The 21,321-nt window shown below is 36.1% G+C and overlaps 1 protein-coding gene across 12 annotated transcripts in view; it reads right to left on the reverse strand.

Annotated features, from left to right (window-relative positions):
* The window catches only part of Oxr1 (oxidation resistance 1), a 317,223-nt gene that overhangs the window by 15,625 nt on the left and 280,277 nt on the right, over positions 1–21,321 (reverse strand). For 10 of the 12 annotated variants that reach the window (XM_059247534.1, XM_059247536.1, XM_059247541.1 and 7 more), the window contains 3 exons: positions 19,899–20,656; positions 16,322–16,490; positions 13,453–13,615 (listed from right to left, as the gene is read on the reverse strand). In XM_059247534.1, the coding sequence (XP_059103517.1) occupies positions 13,453–13,615; positions 16,322–16,490; positions 19,899–20,656 (1,090 nt within the window). Of the gene's footprint in view, positions 1–8,315; positions 8,511–13,452; positions 13,616–16,321; positions 16,491–19,898; positions 20,657–21,321 lie in introns of those variants that run through there. The other 2 variants (XM_059247546.1, XM_059247545.1) reach the window with 2 other exon arrangements.

The raw sequence follows: 21,321 nt of genomic DNA on the forward strand, positions 1-21,321 counted from the left end.
TGGGCAGTGGTAGCACATGCCATTAATCCCAGCACTCGGGAGGCAGAGGCAGGAGGATTTCTGTGAGTTCGAGGCCAGCCTGGGCTACCAAGTGAGTTCCAGGAAAGGCGCAAAACTACACAGAGAAACCCTGTCTCAAAAAAACAAAAACAAACAAAAAAAAAAAAACAAAAAAAAGCATATTTGAAAAATAACCAAATAGGAGTTTTATATAATAAATGTAACTTTGAAACAATTAGTTATGTCAAAAAAGCAAATAATCACAAGTAACTTAGCAAACTGGGAAACATACCTGAAACTACCCATGAGGCATTATTAAGAACAAGAAGCTGAAACACTGAAGAGCATAACACACAAACCAGACTAGTAAGGTATAATTGACTTCAATTAAGTCCCAGCCAAAAAGAAAACACTTGAAAAGGTATTGCTGAGAATTTTTCAGAATTGATTAAAGACAGATCTGCAAATTCAAAAACATACTGTTCCCTAAGCAAGAAATATACACATAATACACCTAGTAAAATTTCATAATAGTTAAAAGACAAGGCTTGTTGTTGCTGTTTTATTATTAAGTAATCAGTAAAAAAATTCACAAATCTCCAAGTGAAGGCAAACCGTCCAAAAGCAGATGCAAATCCTCCGCGTGTGAGGAGTGACAGCCTCTGCATTCAGGTCCTGAGGACCCTTATGTCGGCAAACAGGAACCCAGAATAAGTAATTATCAAACAAAAGACCACAACACGGCAGAAAACAAATGGCCAAGCTAGAATTGTATATCCAAGCAAAACTACTATTTTGCAAAATGAGAAAAATAAAAAAAAAAGAAAGAAAACCACCAAACAAACAAACAAAAACCAGTTGTGCCTCAGCTATCCACGAGGAACTTGGTCAACGTACCTGACACACATACACACTGAACCCCCAGGTATTCAAGTCCCTGACACACATACACACTGCCACGTTACAGACCATCCATGATACACTTCAAATACCCAACACAATGTAAATGCTAGATAAGAACTAGTGGCTATTATTGCATTATTGTTGCTATATTGTATTATTTTGGAATAGTAATAAGAAAAAAAATCTGTACATGTTTCAGCACAGTTTTCTATTTTTAATACACATTTAATTTTGAGAGACACAATCTAAGAGTGTTAACCATCAACAATTCTTCAGAGAAGAAATTCATAGAACAAATATCAACAAGAAGGAAAATAATCCCCAGAGATCTGAGATATATGCAGTGGAAAAATAACTAAGATCACTAATGTCTCAATAAAATAATATAAATATAATTCGTGAAAAAAGAAGAATGAACACAGACTTCAACAGCCCATAACTGGGAAGAGGAGATGGTAGGCCATAGAGATCAGGGAATCTTTTCATTGCTCAGGAAGGGAACTAAAGATATTAACAAGACTTTTATGGAACAAAATTCTTGGGATTCTACAGAAAGCACACCAACAACAATAATAGAACCTTAATAGCAAACAGCACATGCCCTCCTCTCAGGCTGGGAAGGGGAGATAAGCCTGACAGGAGATACAGCACAGTGTTCCCTTAAAAAAGTAGATAAGTTAAACAACGAGTTAGAACAAATAATTCTGTATACTGAAAAGTGGAGAGAGAAGAAGGGATTCCTACCTTAAGCTATACCTTAAAAATAAGTACTCCAAATAATAGGACAAGTACTAGAAAAAGTTAAAATGAATATAATTGAAATGCTTAACAGGTAAAAATTCTGAAATCATAAGATGTTTAATTAAAACTAGAGAAGGTGGAAAGAGTGGGAGATCAGTTCCCAAAAGGCATAAAACACCAAAAGTCACACAAGAAGAAACAGATCATATGATTAGACCTATCCCTTAATTAGACAGAATCATGGGTTAACCTTCCACAACAGAAAGCAGCAGGCCCATACGGATTTACTGATAAGTAAATGCCAAACATGGAAGGAAGAAATGGAACTAATTCTCCACAATCTCTTGTAGAAAATAGAAGCAGAGTAAATACTTACTAACTCATTCTGTGAGGCCAGCATTACCCTAATAAAAAAACAAATAAAGACATTACAAGAAAAGAAAACTACAGAACATTATCTCTCATGAAAATACATGCACACATATTTAACAAAATATCAGCCAGTGCCATCAAATAATGCATGGAAGTAAGTATACATAATGATCAAGTGAAATTTATTACAGGTATACAAGGCCAGTTCAATACTTGAAAAGCAATTGATATACCCCAGAGGCTAAAGAAAAATATTGTGATCAAATTATCAATAGAAAAAATCCAATATTCATTTGTGATGAAAACAATCACAGAAACAACAATCAAGAAGCACAGAGGAGGCCAATTTGATAAAGAACATATAAAAAGAATAATCCTACAGTTATCATCACAAACAACAGGAGAAACAAAATTCTTTTGTATTAAAACCTGGAGAAAGGCAAGATTTCCCCTCATTACTTCTATTCAACAGCTTACAGGAAGTCCTCAAAAACACAATGAAATAGAAGACATGCAGAACAGAAAGGAGGAAATTAAGGCTGTCTTTGTTTTAAAAATGCTATGGACTGTCAACAAAGAAACCTACCATCAGCTAAACCACGACTGGGATTAGTAAACAGCAGCAGTGCTTCCAGCATAACAGGTTACTAGGAAAATCAAGTTCTTGCCAGTCACATTATTTACTTTAGTTCCAAATTACAAAATACTCAGGCACAGACCTAACGGAGTGCATAGAGGATCTAATGTGAAGAAAGTGTGAAATCCTGATGAAGAAAACAAAGGTTTACATACATGGAGATGTTCTATGTTCGTGGGTAGGAAGATACGTTCGATGTTACTAAGATATCTACCATTCCCCATTTCATCTACTGTTTCAACACAATTCCACTTCTAATTCTAAGTTATTCTGCAGCTGAAAAGTATTCAAAAGTGGATCTGAAAGGTTTCCATGGAAAGACCAAAAACAGCTGGAAAGAAAAGCCAAACACCTGGAGCGCTGTCACTGCTGTCTTTTGAGACTTACCATCAAGCTACAGGAAGCAAGAGAATAAGGCTGCCAACCAGCAGACAGATCCGTGGAATAGAACATAACACACCCACATAAACACAGCAATTGATTCTGGCACCAGAGGAAGGACAAGAAGGAAAAGAGGGTGGTCACTACCCCCGAGACCAGGCCTGTCGAACAGGAAAAAAAGTTCTTGTCTTTCACTGAAAAATTCAAAATAGATTATAGGACCTAAATGGAAAATGTAAAAATATAAGATTCTTTAAATATATGCAAAACTCAAGGTAACCAAAGGTTTGAAGAGTTATTTTTAAATGGAATACCAGCCATGCTGTGGTGAGGTAACCAAGGGTTTGAAGAGTTATTTTTAAATGGAATACCAGCCATGCTGTGGTGGCGCACACCTTTAATCCCAGCACTCGGGAGGCAGAGCCAGGAGGATCTCTGTGAGTTCGAGGCCAGCCTGGTCTACAGAGCAAAATCCAGGACAGGCACCAAAACTACACAGAGAAACCCTGTCTCGAAGAAAAATAAATAAATAAATGGAATACCAAAAGAATAATCATGAATCAGAAAATTTAGAAGCTAGATATGATTAAAAATGAAAACTTCTATGAAGTCAAGCCACAAATAATATCCTTTCTCCAATATATATAATTGAAAAAGAACTGCTATGGAAAATAAATGAAGAATTCAACATAAATAGTAGGATATCATTGTGTGCTTGTTAGGATGTACAAACCCCAAACAACCAACAGGATTTGCACTTTCTGTTGGATCAACTCAAAATGGTGTAGCCACTCTGGTACTGTCTCCTAAAACTAAGCACACTCTTAACATATAACCCGCCATTTGGGTTCCCTGATATCTACCTACGTGACTTGAAGACATGTTTATACAGAATCTGGATGTCAATTGCTTTTCTGATAAGTGCTCACAACCCACAGCACAACAAAAGCAGTCAGTGAATATGTGAACTGGCATATCCATACAATGGAGTATTACAGAGCAGTCTTAAATACACATTGCTAGAAATCCCAACTGTATTATTTCATGACTACATGATTGAAAAAGACTAACTTACAGAAACAGTAAGAAGGTTAGAGGGTGCCTGCGGCTTAGAGAGGGAATGGAGAATGGATAAGTATATAGCTCCTCGGCAGTTTCTAGTACAGTGAGAGTGTACTATGGTCCTATAATTACTCACTTGTAATTATCCATAAAATACACAGTATAAAAATGAATTCTAATGATACCTATGCACTCTGAGTTACCATAACATGTCAATATTAGTTCATTAACTTTTAGCAAATGTACCCATTATCGAATAGTAGGGAAAATTGTGTACAGGGGATAAAAAAAAGAGTATATGAGAATTATGCTTCCTGTTTAATTTTTCTGTAAACCAAAAACCACTGTCTGTAAGATATGCTAGGGCAATGGTGGCCACAAAGCTTGTGGGAGTAGTCAACCAATATCTGATTTGACGTAAGACACACTCCACCAGATGGAACCCATACCTGACACTGAACAAGAACCCGAGACTGGACGGCCTGGGTATACAGGATAAGACCAAGTACTACTGTTAGAGAGAGAGAGGGAAGGAGAGAGAGAGAGAAGGAGGGAAGGAGGGAGGGAGGGAGGGAGGGAGGGAGAGAGAGAGAAAAGAGAGAGAGAGAGAGAGAGAGAGAGAGAGAGAGAGAGAGAGAGAGAGAGCAATAAATGACTCGTAGTGATATTCTGCTATACTCATAGCAGAATGTTTTGTTTAACCATCATCAGGGAAGTTTCCTCCTGCAGCAGATGGGAACAAATATAGAGACCCATAGCCAGAAATTATGCAAAGTGAGAGACCTTGGAACACTCAGCCCTAAATAGGACATCTTCATCAAATCCCTCCCCTCAGGGTTCAGGGAACCTTGAGGAAGAGGAGACAGAAAGAGTATCCTCTGTGCATATATTATGGCTTCCAGTTTAGTGTTTTTATGGGATTCCTGAGTGTGGGAATGAGAGTCTGTTTCTTGTGCCTTCTCTTGGGCTTTTTTCCTCTGTTTGTTTTGTCTAATTCTAATATGATAGTTTTTGTTTTATCTTATTATATTATGTTTTATTTGTAATTGTCCTATAAAAATAAATAAAAGTATAAATGCTATTCAGTAAAATAAAAAAGCAATGGAATAATAGCATACTCAGAGTGGTAGTTGTCAATTTGGGGAAGGTAACATGAGACAGAAAAATCTCATATAAACAAATACAATGTAAAAGTGATGCTATAATTTTAATGTTCTGTAGAGAATCAGATCTTCATTTTATCCTTGTCTTTAATTTATATACCTAAGATATACTTTTCAACTACTAAGTAAAATACAAATGTGAAAGTCCAACGCCAGTATGGGGGAGTCCCTTCAATAACGTTGTGACTGTCCCTAGAGCAGAAGATGTGTTAGGGACAGTAAGGCACATGTTAAAAGGTTTTTAGTACACTTCCTGTCATTACTACAGGTAGGCAGCATGCCATGGCAGAAAGAATAATGGCTTTGAGATCAGATCTCCAATTTTCATTCAGCTTCTAATAGCTTTGTGAACTTGAACAACCTCAATCTATTTCCTTGTTTTTCCAAATGGAAATAATATTAAAAAACCCACCTTCCCTTCTTTATACTCTACAGACTGTGAAAGCAGGAAGAGCAGAGACTTACAAACATGGACAGGACACGTAGAGTGAAGGTCTCACTCTGAATTTAACCACTGAAGTAAGATGTCCCTGATTCATGTACAAAGGAGACACGATAGAGTAATACTTCCAGGGTTGTAAAGCTTCCAAAGGACAACTTATGTCGGGTGTTTAGAATAACACTCAAGATACAGAGCTAGCTGCAGTCACTATCTCCACCACCACTACAGTCTTCTCAAACTGCTATGACCACCTGCACACTTAAAGTGCTGCTGCTTTGGAAGTCAGTGTGGGATAATTCTCAGACATGTCAGAAATTCCTCACTGTGGTTCCACATACAAAATACCAGATAAAGAAAATCTGTCTTTTTTACATGAGGACAATCTAAAATAATTAAAATAGTGAAAAAGTGAATTACTAATAAAAATAAAAAAATAATGTTGGTACATAATGACTTTAATGCTGAGGACAAATTGGACTAAGCCTAAATTTTTATCAAATACTTTCCAGCAAATTACAGCTTACTAACTGATAACAAATACATGACCAGCTCCAAGTCTATCAAATACATGACCAGCTCCAAGTCTACCAAATACATGACCAGCTCCAAGTCTATCAACTACATGACCAGCTCCAAGTCTACCAAATACATGACCAGCTCCAAGTCTATCAAATACATGACCAGCTCCAAGCAAATCAATGACTGGAAATCAAAGTTGAAGATGTCAGCATGAATCTTAAAAGCAGCCTTAAGGCTAAAAACTGAAAGAAATAAAAACAAAAGCAAGCATAATTGGGTAATATGATTCTCATGGAAGATAAGTTGCAAGAGGGTTAATTTCCTTCTATACATTTTGTCTGAGGCATCTTCTACCTACTATGATAAACGTTACTTTAAAATAAGATTTAGTTACTTTGTGTATGTGAGAGTATGGATGTGCCAGGGTGCATGTGTGGAGGTCAGAGGACAACTTTCAGTCGTCAGTCTTCTCTTTCCACCACATGGGTCCTGGAGATTGAACTGGGATCATCAAGTTTTGCAGCAAGTATCTTTACCCACTGAACCATCCTGCCAACCCTGCAATATGTCTTAGTTAAGTTATCTCATTCATAAAATGAAAATATCTCTTATTAGTATATGGGTTAAGTATAAGATCAAATTTGACAGTACATATACCAGTACTTAGAATACTGTCACAATGCTGACAGAAATACATGGTCACATAGCAGCTCTGTAAGACAGTTTATCACTGAAGTCTCTCTGTAACTATTGATCAGATGTGTAAAACACATGAAGCATACTAAAAAGCAGTGACACAGAGAGAAGAAACATCAATTGTTGGGGTTCCGCTACACTGTTTATTCTCTCAGAAGAAACATGTTTTGCTTTCAGTTTCAACACAGAAGAGCCCTGATAAGGAAAGCCTACCACAGGGCCTCTCTGCCATCCACTACAAACCCACTTCGTTCAAGCCCTTCCCCTGTGCTTCACTCCTAGATCCGCATCTCAAGCAGTAACCCTGGAACTGAGCTTGATACACAGGAGGCCACGGAACTACCCAGAAAATCTTCATTAGACACACTGGGGTGTGAAGCCTTGCTAACTGTGAGCTGATCCACCTCTGTCCAGAACACTCCATGCAGGCTTCCTCATCTCACAACTGCACTTTGCAAGCTATGATGAAAGTCAAGTGAACTATTACATGTTTGTCTATACCACATACACAGGCAAAGCTGATGATCAGTAAGACACAGGAGAAACACCTGAGAAAACAATCATAAAAGAGCTTCTAACAAGCATGAAGGACGTGGTGAGTGTAGTAAGTATGTGATGTGCGGCATTATGCTGACCTATGAAGCTCAAAACATCTACAATTTGCCTAAATTTGTAATTAAAATATTTAAAAAACTAATGGTAAGTATTTATGTAAATTGTAAATAAAAGACTATGAATACTTTTATTGCTCTTGGTTAAAAACTAAAAAGGTTGAGCTAAGTAGTTAATCTGATAAATCTGGTCACAAATTTAAAAATTAACATTTTGAGGTGCATAAAACCCTAAGTGTTGATGTAATAGAAAATTAAAAACCTGAAATGATAATAACATCAGCTAAAGGGGTTTTGTCATTTTTGACATGCTTAACATTTAGGAGAGTACAAAGAAACTTTTTGAATAGCTTTACAAACCATTTCTTATACTACAGAATAATAGTATATTCTCAAGAGTTCCCTATAAGGTATAACAGAATCTATTAAATTAAATTTAGTTTTTACTCTCTTCCCTTCTTTTAGACAAGGAAAACAATTCTGAATCCTTTCCTACAAGATTAAGTTTAAATGAAAACATTAAGGCAGTAATAAAGATTTGCTATCTTTTTTTTTTAACTGAATAAAAAACACCTTATTTTTACACAGCAAAATTCTAGTGACATATTAATTCCCTTTTGAAAGATATTTAGAATTCTTAGCTATATCTTAAAAGTATTTTCTCCAATCATATACATTTTTACTCTATAAATATTCTGTTTATATATTCAAGTACTAGATAATTTTGCATAATGGCACTGATACAAGACTGGCAGATACAGAAACTGCAATAATTGATCAAGATTTACCAGAGTGTATTTATGATTAACTGGTTGATGTCTTCTCCCTTTTTTCCCATACCAGAGACGGGACATTTCCTTCCCAGGTCACATTAAGCTTCAGCAAATCACGGAGGAACTGTTTTCAAAAGCATTCTTCCACTGTCAAAGATAAATGTCCAGCACCAGAGCCCTGCTACAGTGACAAAACAGTTCGCTAGCAACAAAGATTTGATTGACGTGACAGAGAGCTAATCACTAAGTAGTATCCATTGAGCAGATAGTCCTGAGTGGAGACTGTAAAGCTGGGGAGGGAAGAGAGTGTTTCCCATGCTTAAGTTCGGTTGCACCGCACCCAAACGTGCAAAGAAAGGGCTCCAAAGTTTAAAGACACAGAGCACATATTTCCATGGCACTAACAGACACACTAAAAGTGTCATGGTTATAAGTAATGCACTGTGTACAATTTCCAGAATTCCTCTCAAATCACACATATGACTGCAATTAACATTTTACTGTTTGTTCATATAGTTCCATAATTCGTTTCTATTTCTTTCTTGTTAGACTTTTGTTACTTATAGCCAATAATCCTATAAAATTTAATTTTAAGAGAATATTCATAGATAATAAGCAGCTCATTTTAAAATGTTTTCTAGTATATTACTTATTGAGAGATACTTATATTTACTGTGTCTATATATGCTATCCTTCATTAATTACTAGTATATGGAATACAAGCAGCTTATTTGTTAAAAGATTAAGTACAAACCATAACTATATTTAATTTAGATGTAAATTATCTGGAGTTCAGTTTTATCTAGTCTATAATGGTCATGTCCAAATACTTCTCCCACTTTAAGGTAAACTCGCTCTCCTGTTAAGTTGCTATGTATAATACACAATGCCATCTCCTCACATACACACTACTTTTCAAGGACATACAGCATTGCGTCCCCACCCCCAACAGAACCCAGCTAACCTGCAGTTACTATTCTCCTCCCTGTATACCAGGCCTTCCCCTTCCCATTACTTTCTACCACATAATCACAAAATACACTGTGGTCACAGTGCATCCCCTTAACACCACTCCCCAAAACAAAACCATCAACAATACTAAAAAATGGGGGGAACATTTTAAAAACCTGCCTAAACTACTAGACAATCTTTCTCAAACACGAAAATAGGTACTTCAAAATGAAGTGTGATATTAAAAACAAAACAAAACAACAACAAAACAAAACCAACAAGCACAGCACAGCCTGTTCTGTTTGCTGTCCATTCAATAGCCATCCCTGAGAAATGTGATCTCCTTATGTTGACTGTAGACATAAAGACTCCCTTTATTGTTTGATAGTTTCAACTGAATGTGCATTTTGATAACTAGGCTGAGTTAGGAATAATTAGAAAATATTTTTGCTTGTACTTTAATATACTGACTCAATTTTAATTTGCAATTACATAGTTCTTTAATAACTATAATGAAATATATTTAGGAAAATAAACATAAGTGCATTTATTATTACCCAGCTGTTTAGCAGATACCATGTTAAATATGCAACTGCAGTCTTCTGGCCTGGTTCTCATTGGAAGCTGCAGCAGTATTATAGCGGTGTTCTTCTTTGGAAAATCTAATGAATGACTACAGTGATAATTCTACTTAATGACAGCTGTGCAAACAGAACTGAGTCCATAAAATAGGGGGAAAATCCAGTAATGATATCATTGAGTTTAATGGTGTAGAAAACTAACATTAGGTTAAATATTTACATGTATGTAATCAAACTGGAGAACACTGGAGGTTATAATCAAAATCAACATACAAATAGTTTGAAAAATTAAGCCAGAAGGTAGATGATAAAATGCTTTGAATAATCCTTTGGGGGCTTACAACATAAACAGGCGACATATTACATTTATACTTAAATTGATGAGCTTTGAGTGATTGAGAAATTGTGAGTAATATCAAACACTGAAAAAAGAATCAGCATCTAAGAAAGTAAAACTGAATGGAACACCAATTTATCAATGCTTTGGCAAGGGATAAAGTTAGAGCCTTTTCTTCTGACAACAGTCATTCCAAAAACGAAATTCCAGTCAGGGAGATGGGACAGTTGGCCAAGGGGCTTGCAGCCTGGTGACCCGATTCCTGGGGCCCACATAGTGGAAGGAGAAAACCAACTCCTACAATATTCCTCGGACTTCTCAGACCCCTTCTCATAACGCAGTGTTTGTTCTGACGTATCATTAGGGGATCTCACTGCTGAAATGAGGCTAAACCTTGTACCTTTTTGTGGGAGAGGGGTTTGGCTGGTCAGCTTGTCTGGAACTCACACATAAATCTCTAACACTGCACTTTCTTCCTACTGTCCTCATACTTCTAATTCTGAAATTCTTGCCTTTTCTATTTAGTCATAAGACTGTCATTTAATTTCTGTAGTTTGGAGACAAAGCTATTTAAATACGTCTTTAAAGTTTTCCTATTCAAACTGCACATCTGGCAATTTTGGGTGCCATGATTTACAACTGTTTAACAAATCTTAGAGGAATGAGGAAGATGACAGAGGGTCTGCAAGGATCTATAATGGTCAACAAGTGAGTTATGGAAATCCTCTGTTCCGGGGGAAGACTAAGAGGAAAGGTACGTCAGTCTTTCCACAGTATTGTCATATACCCAAAATTTTGATTTTTGTTATTGATGTTCCCTAGAAGAAGGGATGAAGACAAATAGATCAAACAGTAACAAAGAACTTCCTAAGAACTGTCCTAAGATAGAAAGCATTGCTCTTTCAGGTCACACATTTTCCATCACTGATGTTAAAAGACTAGTGTAAGATGCAAAATGAGAAAACCAGATGGCAGCCAATTTTACTTTCTGGCTTATAATCTCACAAAGTTTATAGTTGGAAAGTTAATCATGCACACAAGTTGTCCAAGTAGTCTTAAGGAAATCTGCTACCAGGGTGAGGTATCAGCCTTTCAGTCTGAAGCTTAGTTCCTTAGCTGCACTACTCATGTTCAAGACCTCCACAGTCACAAACAAGCAGCAGCCACTGCACTAGACCACGCACGCTGGTTCCGCAAGGTGGAACGAGTTTACAAACTCAACTTTTCCTACCACTTTTGTTTTGTTTGGGGTAAATTTTCCCGGGACAAATGAGGAGTTATATAAATCTTTAAACTTTAAATTATAATCCTCAAAGTTTTCCCCAGAAACTGAAGCCATTCCTTTGAGTCAAAATAGTCAGCAGTGGGAACGGGGAGATGTCACAGGTTAAAGTGCTTATCAGGTAGAAAAGCAAAACCTAAATAGAGGAGTTTGGAGCCTCAGAAGCCATGTAAGGACCAGGTGCAGTGGAGGCTGCCTGTGATTTCAGCTTTAAAAATGGAGATGGGGATCCCCAGACAAGCTGGCTGTGAAGATACGCAGTATCTGTAAACAATGGGTTTTACTGAGATCTGCTGCCTTAAAGAATAAGGTAGAAGAACAATCAAGAAGATTCATATCAACCTTGGCTTCTGCATATACACATTCGTACACATACTACAGTCCACACATATGCAAACATTCATACACATACATGCACACAACACATGCATCCACATGAAAAGAAATAACAAGAAAAAGTCATTAGTTTCATATTTCCAAACTTAAGTGATCCAACCAAATTAGGGGAAAAGTTCTTGATTCTCTTTCTTGATTCAAAATACTGCCACCCACCATTTTACTGCCCCAGTTAGAAACTTCATCATAACCTAGTTGCCATTAAATCCTCATCATTTACATAACATCTTTTACTAGTTTATTTCCTCTTGTAACCTACTTTAACTGTTACTACCTTAAACTTGTACACATCTTTGGAAATCTGGACAGTTTACCTTCTGAAGCTAAGAACACAGCTGGAACACCAAGTCACCATGTGACCCCATCCACACACAGTAAGTGGAAACATGTGTCCAGCACTCTCCATAAATTCCCTTCCTGCCTCTTTGCTACTCCTCAGTTTCCAGGAACCAGGAGTCTATGGACTTCAGGTACTTTTGCTCTTTTGACATTAGACCTTCCCCTGTACTGCACCCATTATCTAGGAGAGATGTCCATACAGTTGCTTATAACCTTAGGTATTTTTTTATTGGTGTATTACTTAAATGTTATAAATATCTGCAAATTTACCCATCTATTCTGCTGATAGTAACTCAGGTAATTACTAATTTGGAGCTGTTAAAAATAAAGCTGTAGCTAGGATTAATACTTTTTATTTAAATATTGAAATAAATGTACAATGTTATTTTTCTTTCCCTTCATCATATTGATGATATAGTAGAAACAGATGTTGTATGTAACACACAAATGATGTCAGACAAAAAACTCAGGAACACAGTTTAAACAAGACACGCCATGTATACCTTCATCATTATACATGCTAAGTATATGCACAGTAAATTCCTATCACACAAATAACCATGAACTTTAACCAAATGGATAATAAAATTTGACTCCATTTATTACCACATTTTAGCATCTGCTCTGCTTTTTAATAATATAAAGAATAGATAAATTAAGATAAAAATGTTATTATCTATCCACATCCCAAGATAAAGCATATAAAATGATATAATCTTAAATTTTTTTATCTACAGGGAGCTTTTAAAAAAGCTTTTCAGTATTAACTTGGACACTGTTTATAAACTCATTAAATTTGAGCACATAACATTTTTTAATATAAAATTAGCACCAACTTACTGCCCTCACATTAGTATCACCAAATTCAGGTCAAGATAATACTTATTAGGTATGAAACTTGGAAATGACAGATAATTTTTCCAAATGTGCTAAATGAGTACTTTTCATGTAGAAGAAAAAAATACAGATAAGTCAAATAGGAAATTTTTTATGACAGTATAAGAGCAATTAATGTTATTTCCAACTTTGCCATGTTATCTTTCTTTAAAAATGCTAAAATACATTAAAAATTACTTTATCATTAATGATCCAGTATCTTAATACAAAAGCAGAGTGACAAAGAGCTACTCCTCAGATTCATTCAATAAACACATGTGTGCATGGACTATGAATGGCCTTCTTTGAGTCTACAGAGCACCGTAAGTTATACAGTCCCACCAAGTGAAGAGAAAGCCAATGAGATGATGCGAGTCTCACTCTTCTTACCTCCCATTCCCTGGCTGCGGCTTCACCAGTAGCATCTTCACCTGTTTCAGACTCTTCAATCTTTTTGACTACTATAAATCCAGGCTCTCTGGTATATTCACCAGTATCTTCTGCATATATTTCTGGACTCCACTGAACGAAGAAGGCATACAAATGCTCTGTCCTGTTAGAGCAAATGGTTGTTAATAGGCCTAGTATTATGTGCTATTAGCTAAAGTTAAAAGACTGTATTTGTGAAATGTTTTGATAGAAGTTGAAGACTTTCAGAATATGCTAGGCTTTGTTAAACAATAAATTCCACTATCAGGAAGACATTCTCTTTAAAAACTGACTATCATTTGTCAAGTTCTAAAAACACACTGCACTAGGACTTCCTTTGGAAGGCTTTCACTGTACTAACTGCAGTGTAATGCTTCCTACTGAAGACAGCAGGAGTGGGAAGGAAATCAACATGCAGCATTCCAAGTGAAGCAGCAGTCCACAGTAAAGTCTTGCTTCCGAGGCTGACATCTCATCTTTTCATACCTGTCTCCCCTTCTGGTCTTTTGCTAACTGTAACGAACTGTATCGGTTGCTGCACTATGCAATAGACATGTTTAGAGGTCAAACCTCTATGTGTTTATTGATTTAATTAGCATGGACAATTGAAACAGAAAACTCCCAGTTAACATGTAACAGCCAATAGCAATGGTTCTAGGAATTATACATCCATCTCATGATCTAAAACATTATGTGACACCTCGCATATTAAAAGGCTAGTAAGTTTTACATTCCAGGTAATTAGTCACTAACAACAATACTCTTAAGTTTTCTGTCTATGATAATGTTCAAAATTCTAGTAATATTAATAAAAGCTAAGGTACATCTTAATTATTATTTGCAATGAAATTTCTAACTTGGGTAATAAGGTGGTAGGGTAGTACTAGTTTCAATCAAGGAGGGCTGACAGCTTTTTTCCCAGTTTAAGGCTGCAACACTTAGATTTGGAATGAAGAACAACATTTAAAACCAAATTCCATCTAAAAATAAAGAAATAATCAAGAATAATAAGAAAAACTAAATTTTTATGCTAGATTTAACTCAACAGTTACATTTTTCATTATAATCACTTTAATATTACTGGCTTACTCCATTAGATCTGTTTCTTTCAAGTAGTGAATTGTGCAAATGAAACTTTTTTAATTGCTAAAGTCTCAATTTAAAGAAGAAATACACATTATTTGGTGTGTTTGGTAGTGCAGAGGGAAGAAGGAGAAGTTTATCACTAGATCCATGAAAGTAATAGTATTCAAAGCAGACTCCACAGGATTTCCAAGATACACTACTCCTCTAACACCTCTCACTTGACTAGTTCTTTCTACAATAAGGCCCGGATGCATCACAGACAACCTGCCATCTGCTTCCATTGAAGTGCTTTTATTCCCAATTTAAAAAAAAAATAGGAGGATACTCTAACACATTCATTTTTTAGGAGGACATTATTAAGTTTAAACACTTTAAGGCTGATCAAGGCTGGTGATGATGCTAGGAATAATTCTACATAAAAAGTCTTCTTGTATATCCAGTTGCTTCTAAATCACTGAAAAACACAGAACTGGGGGAGTTTTCAATGAGTAGTTCACTGATAATTAAAAAAATTTATGATAAAAGATTAAATAACTTTTGGAAGACATATAAACATACTTAAAGAACTGAGTAAAATAATTTTGAGATTATTATTGATTTTTAGATAAACTAGGTTCGTCAATTAAAGAAAAATAAAAATGGGAAGGTGAAGCCAATCCTGAAATCTATCCCACCCTTCACTGACAACACTTCTCTGTTATCTGGACCACTGCATTGCTGTGACCTTGTTTTCTGCTAGCATGCACAAAACCGAAGCCTGCTAGGTTGTCAGCGTCCCACCACAGAAAAGTCCTTTACTATCTTGTCAACAGTCCTAGTAAGTTAAAAACATGCAATTTCAGCATATAGAGAGAAATATATTAAATACATGTAATTTGTTGCAAAAATGTTAACAAAGAAAAAAAAACACCTTACAAGATTCTATAAGAAAATGTGCTAAAAAATACAAATTTAAAGATAAAGTGTCAAACAAAGAACTATATATCATTATTTTCCTTCAAAAAGGCTGTGTTAATATATTCATGAATCGCCGGGCGGTGGTGGCGCACGCCTTTAATCCCAACACTCGGGAGGCAGAGCCAGGTGGATCTCTGTGAGTTCGAGGCCAGCCTGGACTACCAAGTGAGTTCCAGGAAAGGCGCAAAGCTACACAGAGAAACCCTGTCTCAAAAAAAACCAAAAAACAAAAAACAAAAAACAAAAACAAAAACAAAATATATTCATGAATCTTTACAGTCTAATATATAAGTACTTTGCTATTAAAATATCATTCATATCCCAATGTTTTGCAATAAACTGTAAATATGAAAATATTTTCTGTTTGTTTGTTTTTTCAAGACAGAGTTTCTCTGTGTAAGAGCCCTAGCTGTCCCAGAGCTAGCGCTGTAGAGCAAGCTGGTCTTGAACTCACAGAGAGCTACCTGCCTCTGCCTCCTGAGTGCTGGGATTACAGGCATGTGCCACTACTGCCTGGCAAATATGAAATTTTTAAAGGCATAAACTAAAAAGTATCAGATAGGAGCTTATTTCAAATAGATTAAAACTAGCCTTTGCAACCTATTTATTTTAGTCTTGTTATATAGCACAGGATGGCCTTGAACAACTCCTGTCTAGTGCCAGAATTAAAGATATATGCTACCAAGCCTCCCGTCTTTAATTAGGAGATGCAGGCTTTAAGGCATTTTGCTTTTGGTATTGTGATTTATAAAGGAACCGTGTAGGTAAAACCTAAGTTTTGACTTACCTTTCTTGTGGCACTGCAAACCAATACTCGTGCTTCTTATCTCTTTGTGCATACTGTTGCATCGTAGCACTGGCTTGAGACACAAATGTTTTCCTCATCGGCTTTCCAACTCGGAGACATAAGAACTTATGTAATCGATGCCTTCTCTTATCCTTTAAAAGTGAAGCGCCTAGAAGTGACATGTAAATAGGATCCATTCAGTTGTAGAGTACATCAAAGTGACTTAAATGAAGGAACTTGACATTATAGTTCCTAATTATAAAATAATGCATTTCACCGGTCCTCAGGCATATTCATTTAACTAACTTGTACTTATCTGCATGGAAGATATAGTTACTGAAACACTAAGATTAAATGAAAGAGCCAAGTTTGTGAACTAAAATTTTGTCGAGGACTATTAGGAAAAAATACAAAAGCTCATTTTCAATAAGTTTTTAATAATAGTTCTGCTGAACTGCATATACATGTAAAATGTTCTGCAGATTCTCTGTTAATCTTTAAAAATCACATCTAAGTAAGTGTACAGAATTTCTAAATGGTTATTTTAATATGGCTATTCAAGTAAAAAAAATAATGAAATCTCTACTCTTTACATACATACAAAGGTGTGAGAAATCAACAATATAATATCAACTGCAAAGCAATGTTAGGACAGTTAATTATGTCTAAATTACCTTTAAGCAGAGACATAAATTATGAGGGGTCTAACAGTAGGATTAAGTCCAAGAACATGAACATTAATTAGCTTGCTTCAGCAGCACCCTTGGAGGAAAGAGCACTTGTAGAGCTACCCGCCACCCCATCAAGTACTGTACAAAGTACAGAACCTATGTGCCCCAGCATTAGTCAAGAGTTAAAGGGAGGAGTGTTTGTCATTCTGTCTTTCCCATTATTGAATCCTAAAGTTTAATATTAATTACAATGCTCCCATCTTATGATATAATAAATTTTGAAAAGCTTTAGTATTTCCATATTATACACTATCGTTATTAAAAACTGGTCATTTTAAACTAATATTTCATTAAAAAGAAGATACCGATAGTACAACCCAGAGAAAGCTATCTAAAATACCCACTAATTTTCTCCTCTTGGTATATGGCTATAATAATCTATTATATATTATTCTTGTAGTCTACAGAATAGTCTATCACACTATTTAATTTAATAGAGATTACTTTTTAACCTTTTCAAAGATTTCAAAAAATATATAAGCCAAATACCACATATAAAGATCTTCATGCCAATGTCACTTATACCAAAGGGAATAACGGTCTTAACAACTTGAATTGTTAAAAACAACAAGTAAATGTTGGATAAATTATAAGACCAATAAAACCACATTTTGAAAAAACTATAATGAAAACACAAAAGTGTACAACACACAAATGTTAAGTAAAAAGAAGCAGGAAATAGCTCTACATTAGTACAATCCTGAGTTTACATTAAAATTTGTATGTACAGATAGATGCAATTATCAGTCAAAACCAAAAATGCCTTCTAAAGATCTCTAAGAATGTTAACACTAGTTGACCATCTTCAGTAATAAATTCCAGATAATTTTATAAGTTGTGTTATAATTTCCTGTATTTGACAATGTTCCTAATAAGTGTTCGTTGTGTTCTGAACATAGAAAAAAGAGCTCACACTCACAGAAATTTACTTTGAATAAATGCATTCTTTAATAACTAATATGTATAATGTTAGGTTTTCAAAGTATCTCAACTGGATGATACAAAGAAAATTCAGTATCTTAAGACTGAAAGCTGAGTGTTGTAGCACATGTTTGGAAGGCAGAAGGAGGACTAAGGCCTGCCTGGGTCAGAAGAGACCTTGTCTCAGAACAACATTCCTATTTCTTAGGCTTTTGGAAACAGACTCTTGCAGTGTAGACAAGGTTGGTCTCAACACTAAGGGAGTCTTCTTGCCTCGCCTACAAGGTGCTGGGATTACAGGCAATTACAGTATGTGCAGCATAGCAGAGGGAATGCTGAAGAGATGAACATGGTACACAGCAACTGTGGACAACATGTGGATCCTCAGAACGGAATCAATGAGGAGTGAGCTGGCAAGTCCTCTTTTGGTATATGGGAATTACTCCTCCACTCCTCCCCCAAAAACCTGAGAGGAGAGACTCCCTTCTGTACAAAATTTGTTCACTGCGGCATGATTTACAATACTATAATTATGACTGACTTTTCTTTGCATCAATCAGAGATACCCAGATACTGCTAGCAAATAACACGTGACACATATATAGACAGACATATTGATTTTTCATCCTTAAAGAAAATGGAAACTTTTGTTACATACACGTGTATATGTGTATACACACACACACACACACACACACACACACACACACACACACACACCCTCCTAAGGACATAAGCACAATCTGCCTAGTCTGTATATAACAACAATTAATGGCAAGAGAGGCCATGACTTGGAAAGAGAGCAAGAAGGAGTATAAGGGAAGGCTTAGAGGGATGAAAACAAAGGGTAATGATGTAATTACATTATAATCTCAAAAATAAATAATTTTTTAAAAAGATAGGAAATTCTAGCACATTCTATAACACAGATGAGTGATGAATGCATGATACTAAATGAAGTATGTAGCACAGAAACTGTGTGTGGCTTCGCTCACACGAAGGGCCTGGAGTAAAGAACATACACTGGTGATGACCGGGGAAGAGAAGAGTGACAGTTAATTGCTTAGTTAACTACCGTCTTGCTTTGAGAAGACATTGAAAGTTCTCAAGATGGATATCAGTGATGAGTATCCAACAATATGAAAATACTGATGCCCACAAATTATAGATTTCAAAATGGTTAAAATGGTAAATTTTATATGTCCATTTCACAGCAAAAAAGTCAAAATGGTAAATTTAACTTGTGTATTTCAGTAAAATAAAAACTTGAAATTAAAATAGTAAAAGAGCTCATATATAAATTGAATTAATGTAAGCAACTCCTCAATAGAATTGAGAGAATGTTACTAAGTTATTTGAGCCATAGCTACTTAACTCATTATGTATGAAGCAAAAGCATAATATGTTAGCAACAGAAACTATGACGGTAACTCTAATATGGACAAAAACTGAACTAAGAGAGGAAGTTGTCACTTTTCCCTGCATGCTTGTTTTGAAAAGAAACCATCCATCTAATCAGATAAGGATGGGATTTTTATGTATACAAAAGAATTCTAGAGGTAGATTTTTATGTCCAACAGTGTTTTCCAAAAAATTATGGGGTTAAAACTTTGGCAATTATAAGTTGCAATTCAAATATTATATATGCAATGATAAAATCATATGAAGACCTTAGAAAGAATGGAGTAAGCAATGTATTACACAGTGTGGATACACTTTTCATAAGACAAACTCTATAGAGAACGCAGTGAGTTAGGAGATGTTCAGAGACAAGGCACAGCACAGACAGTCCCCAGAGTGACCTCAATCAAGAGCCATCTGACTGTCTTTCAGACTGATCTAACCCTGCAGCCTGCGACCAGAGGGGAAAGAAGAAAGCAGCACGCACTACAAGACACTGACTGCCCACCCTCCCTGACACTCACCGTCTGCATGTCCATCCGCAAATGCACTTTTATGTTTACTTTCTTTCTGTGACACCTGCTGAATAGTGTCTCTCTGCTGCTTAGCTTGCTGCATCGAGTGAGTTTTCCAGAGTTTGCGCAGCTCCTCGACTTCAGTCTCTGAGTCCCGTTTTTGTTCTTTCCCTTGTTTTTCCTTCGGAGCAGTTGGCTTTTCTTTAAGTTCCACAGTTTCTCCAGAAGGTACCTTTCCTTCACCTTCCTGGTGCTGTAGTGAGCTTTCAGGATGGGCAGAATCCCGCTCATCCTGACCTCTCACATCTGAGCTTTGTTCTTTAGGGCCTGAGTCTTCTTCAGGTTTTTCCGTAGCCTTATCTCCTTCTTTAGCGGCCATTTCAAGACTACTTAAATCAGTTTCATGAGATAAAGGCCCTTCGTGTGAAGAATGTCCAGTATTTGTGTTAATGTGGTCAGGAATATTAGTAGGCTCCGACTTGGCTGCCAAAGACTCTACTTCAATCTGACTGACAGTTTGCACAGATTCTGATGACGCGTCAGATGACTGATCTTGTCGCAGCTCTGAGGAGAGGAGTTCCTCCCGGACAGGAGAGAGCTCTGACTCGGTGAAGACATCCTCAGAGAAAGACTCCTCGGTGCTCCTGGGAGCAGGGCTGCCACTACCGTTACCTGGATCGCGGGCTCTCGAGTCCATGTCCTCAGCACTGAGTCCTGTCATTTTCTTGGCATGGCAGAAGTCCCTTCCTGACAGTTCATCTATTTCTCTGTTATCAGATAAAATTAAAAATTGTTAGACATTAAAAACCGTAACATTTTACCTTCTACACCGAATAATAAAGTATCACAGAAGAGGCTTTTCAAAATAGGCAAAGTATAGCTCTCAACAGAAAATAGAAATATCATCTTTTTCATATACACCACGTAATTACATCAAAATTTTTCACAAACTATTTACTATTTGGGAAACATCAATGGAAAATTTCTTTGTAAGTAATCTACAACAAAGTTTAATAACATAAATTCTTGATGAAATTATAATACTGAACTAAAACTTTCATTGGTAGAATTCAGAAAACAGAAAATTTCAACATATCACATACATATGCAATGCTTATTTATATGCAAAGAGAGGTTAAACTAAAATGCACAGGTATAACGCAAAGGTTAAAAGCAACCCGAGGTCAAACATTTAAAGGAAATCTTAAGCTAGTACTCAGAACAATTCTAAAAGAATTTGTTCAGTTAAAGAACTAAGATGTTAGGTAGTAAATATCTTACAACCGGGTCTCATGTGCACCTTCACTAGCTTTGGTTTAGGTAAATACCAATGTTCACAAGAGGACAGTTCTAGAAATAAGCATCACTAAATAAGTCAGCAATTTAGACTGATGGTTAAAGTTGCTTCATGACAAATGTAAATTATTTGATG

The sequence above is a fragment of the Peromyscus eremicus genome, chromosome 20 (genome assembly GCF_949786415.1).
Source record: "Peromyscus eremicus chromosome 20, PerEre_H2_v1, whole genome shotgun sequence".
Taxonomy (NCBI): Eukaryota; Metazoa; Chordata; class Mammalia; order Rodentia; family Cricetidae; genus Peromyscus; species Peromyscus eremicus.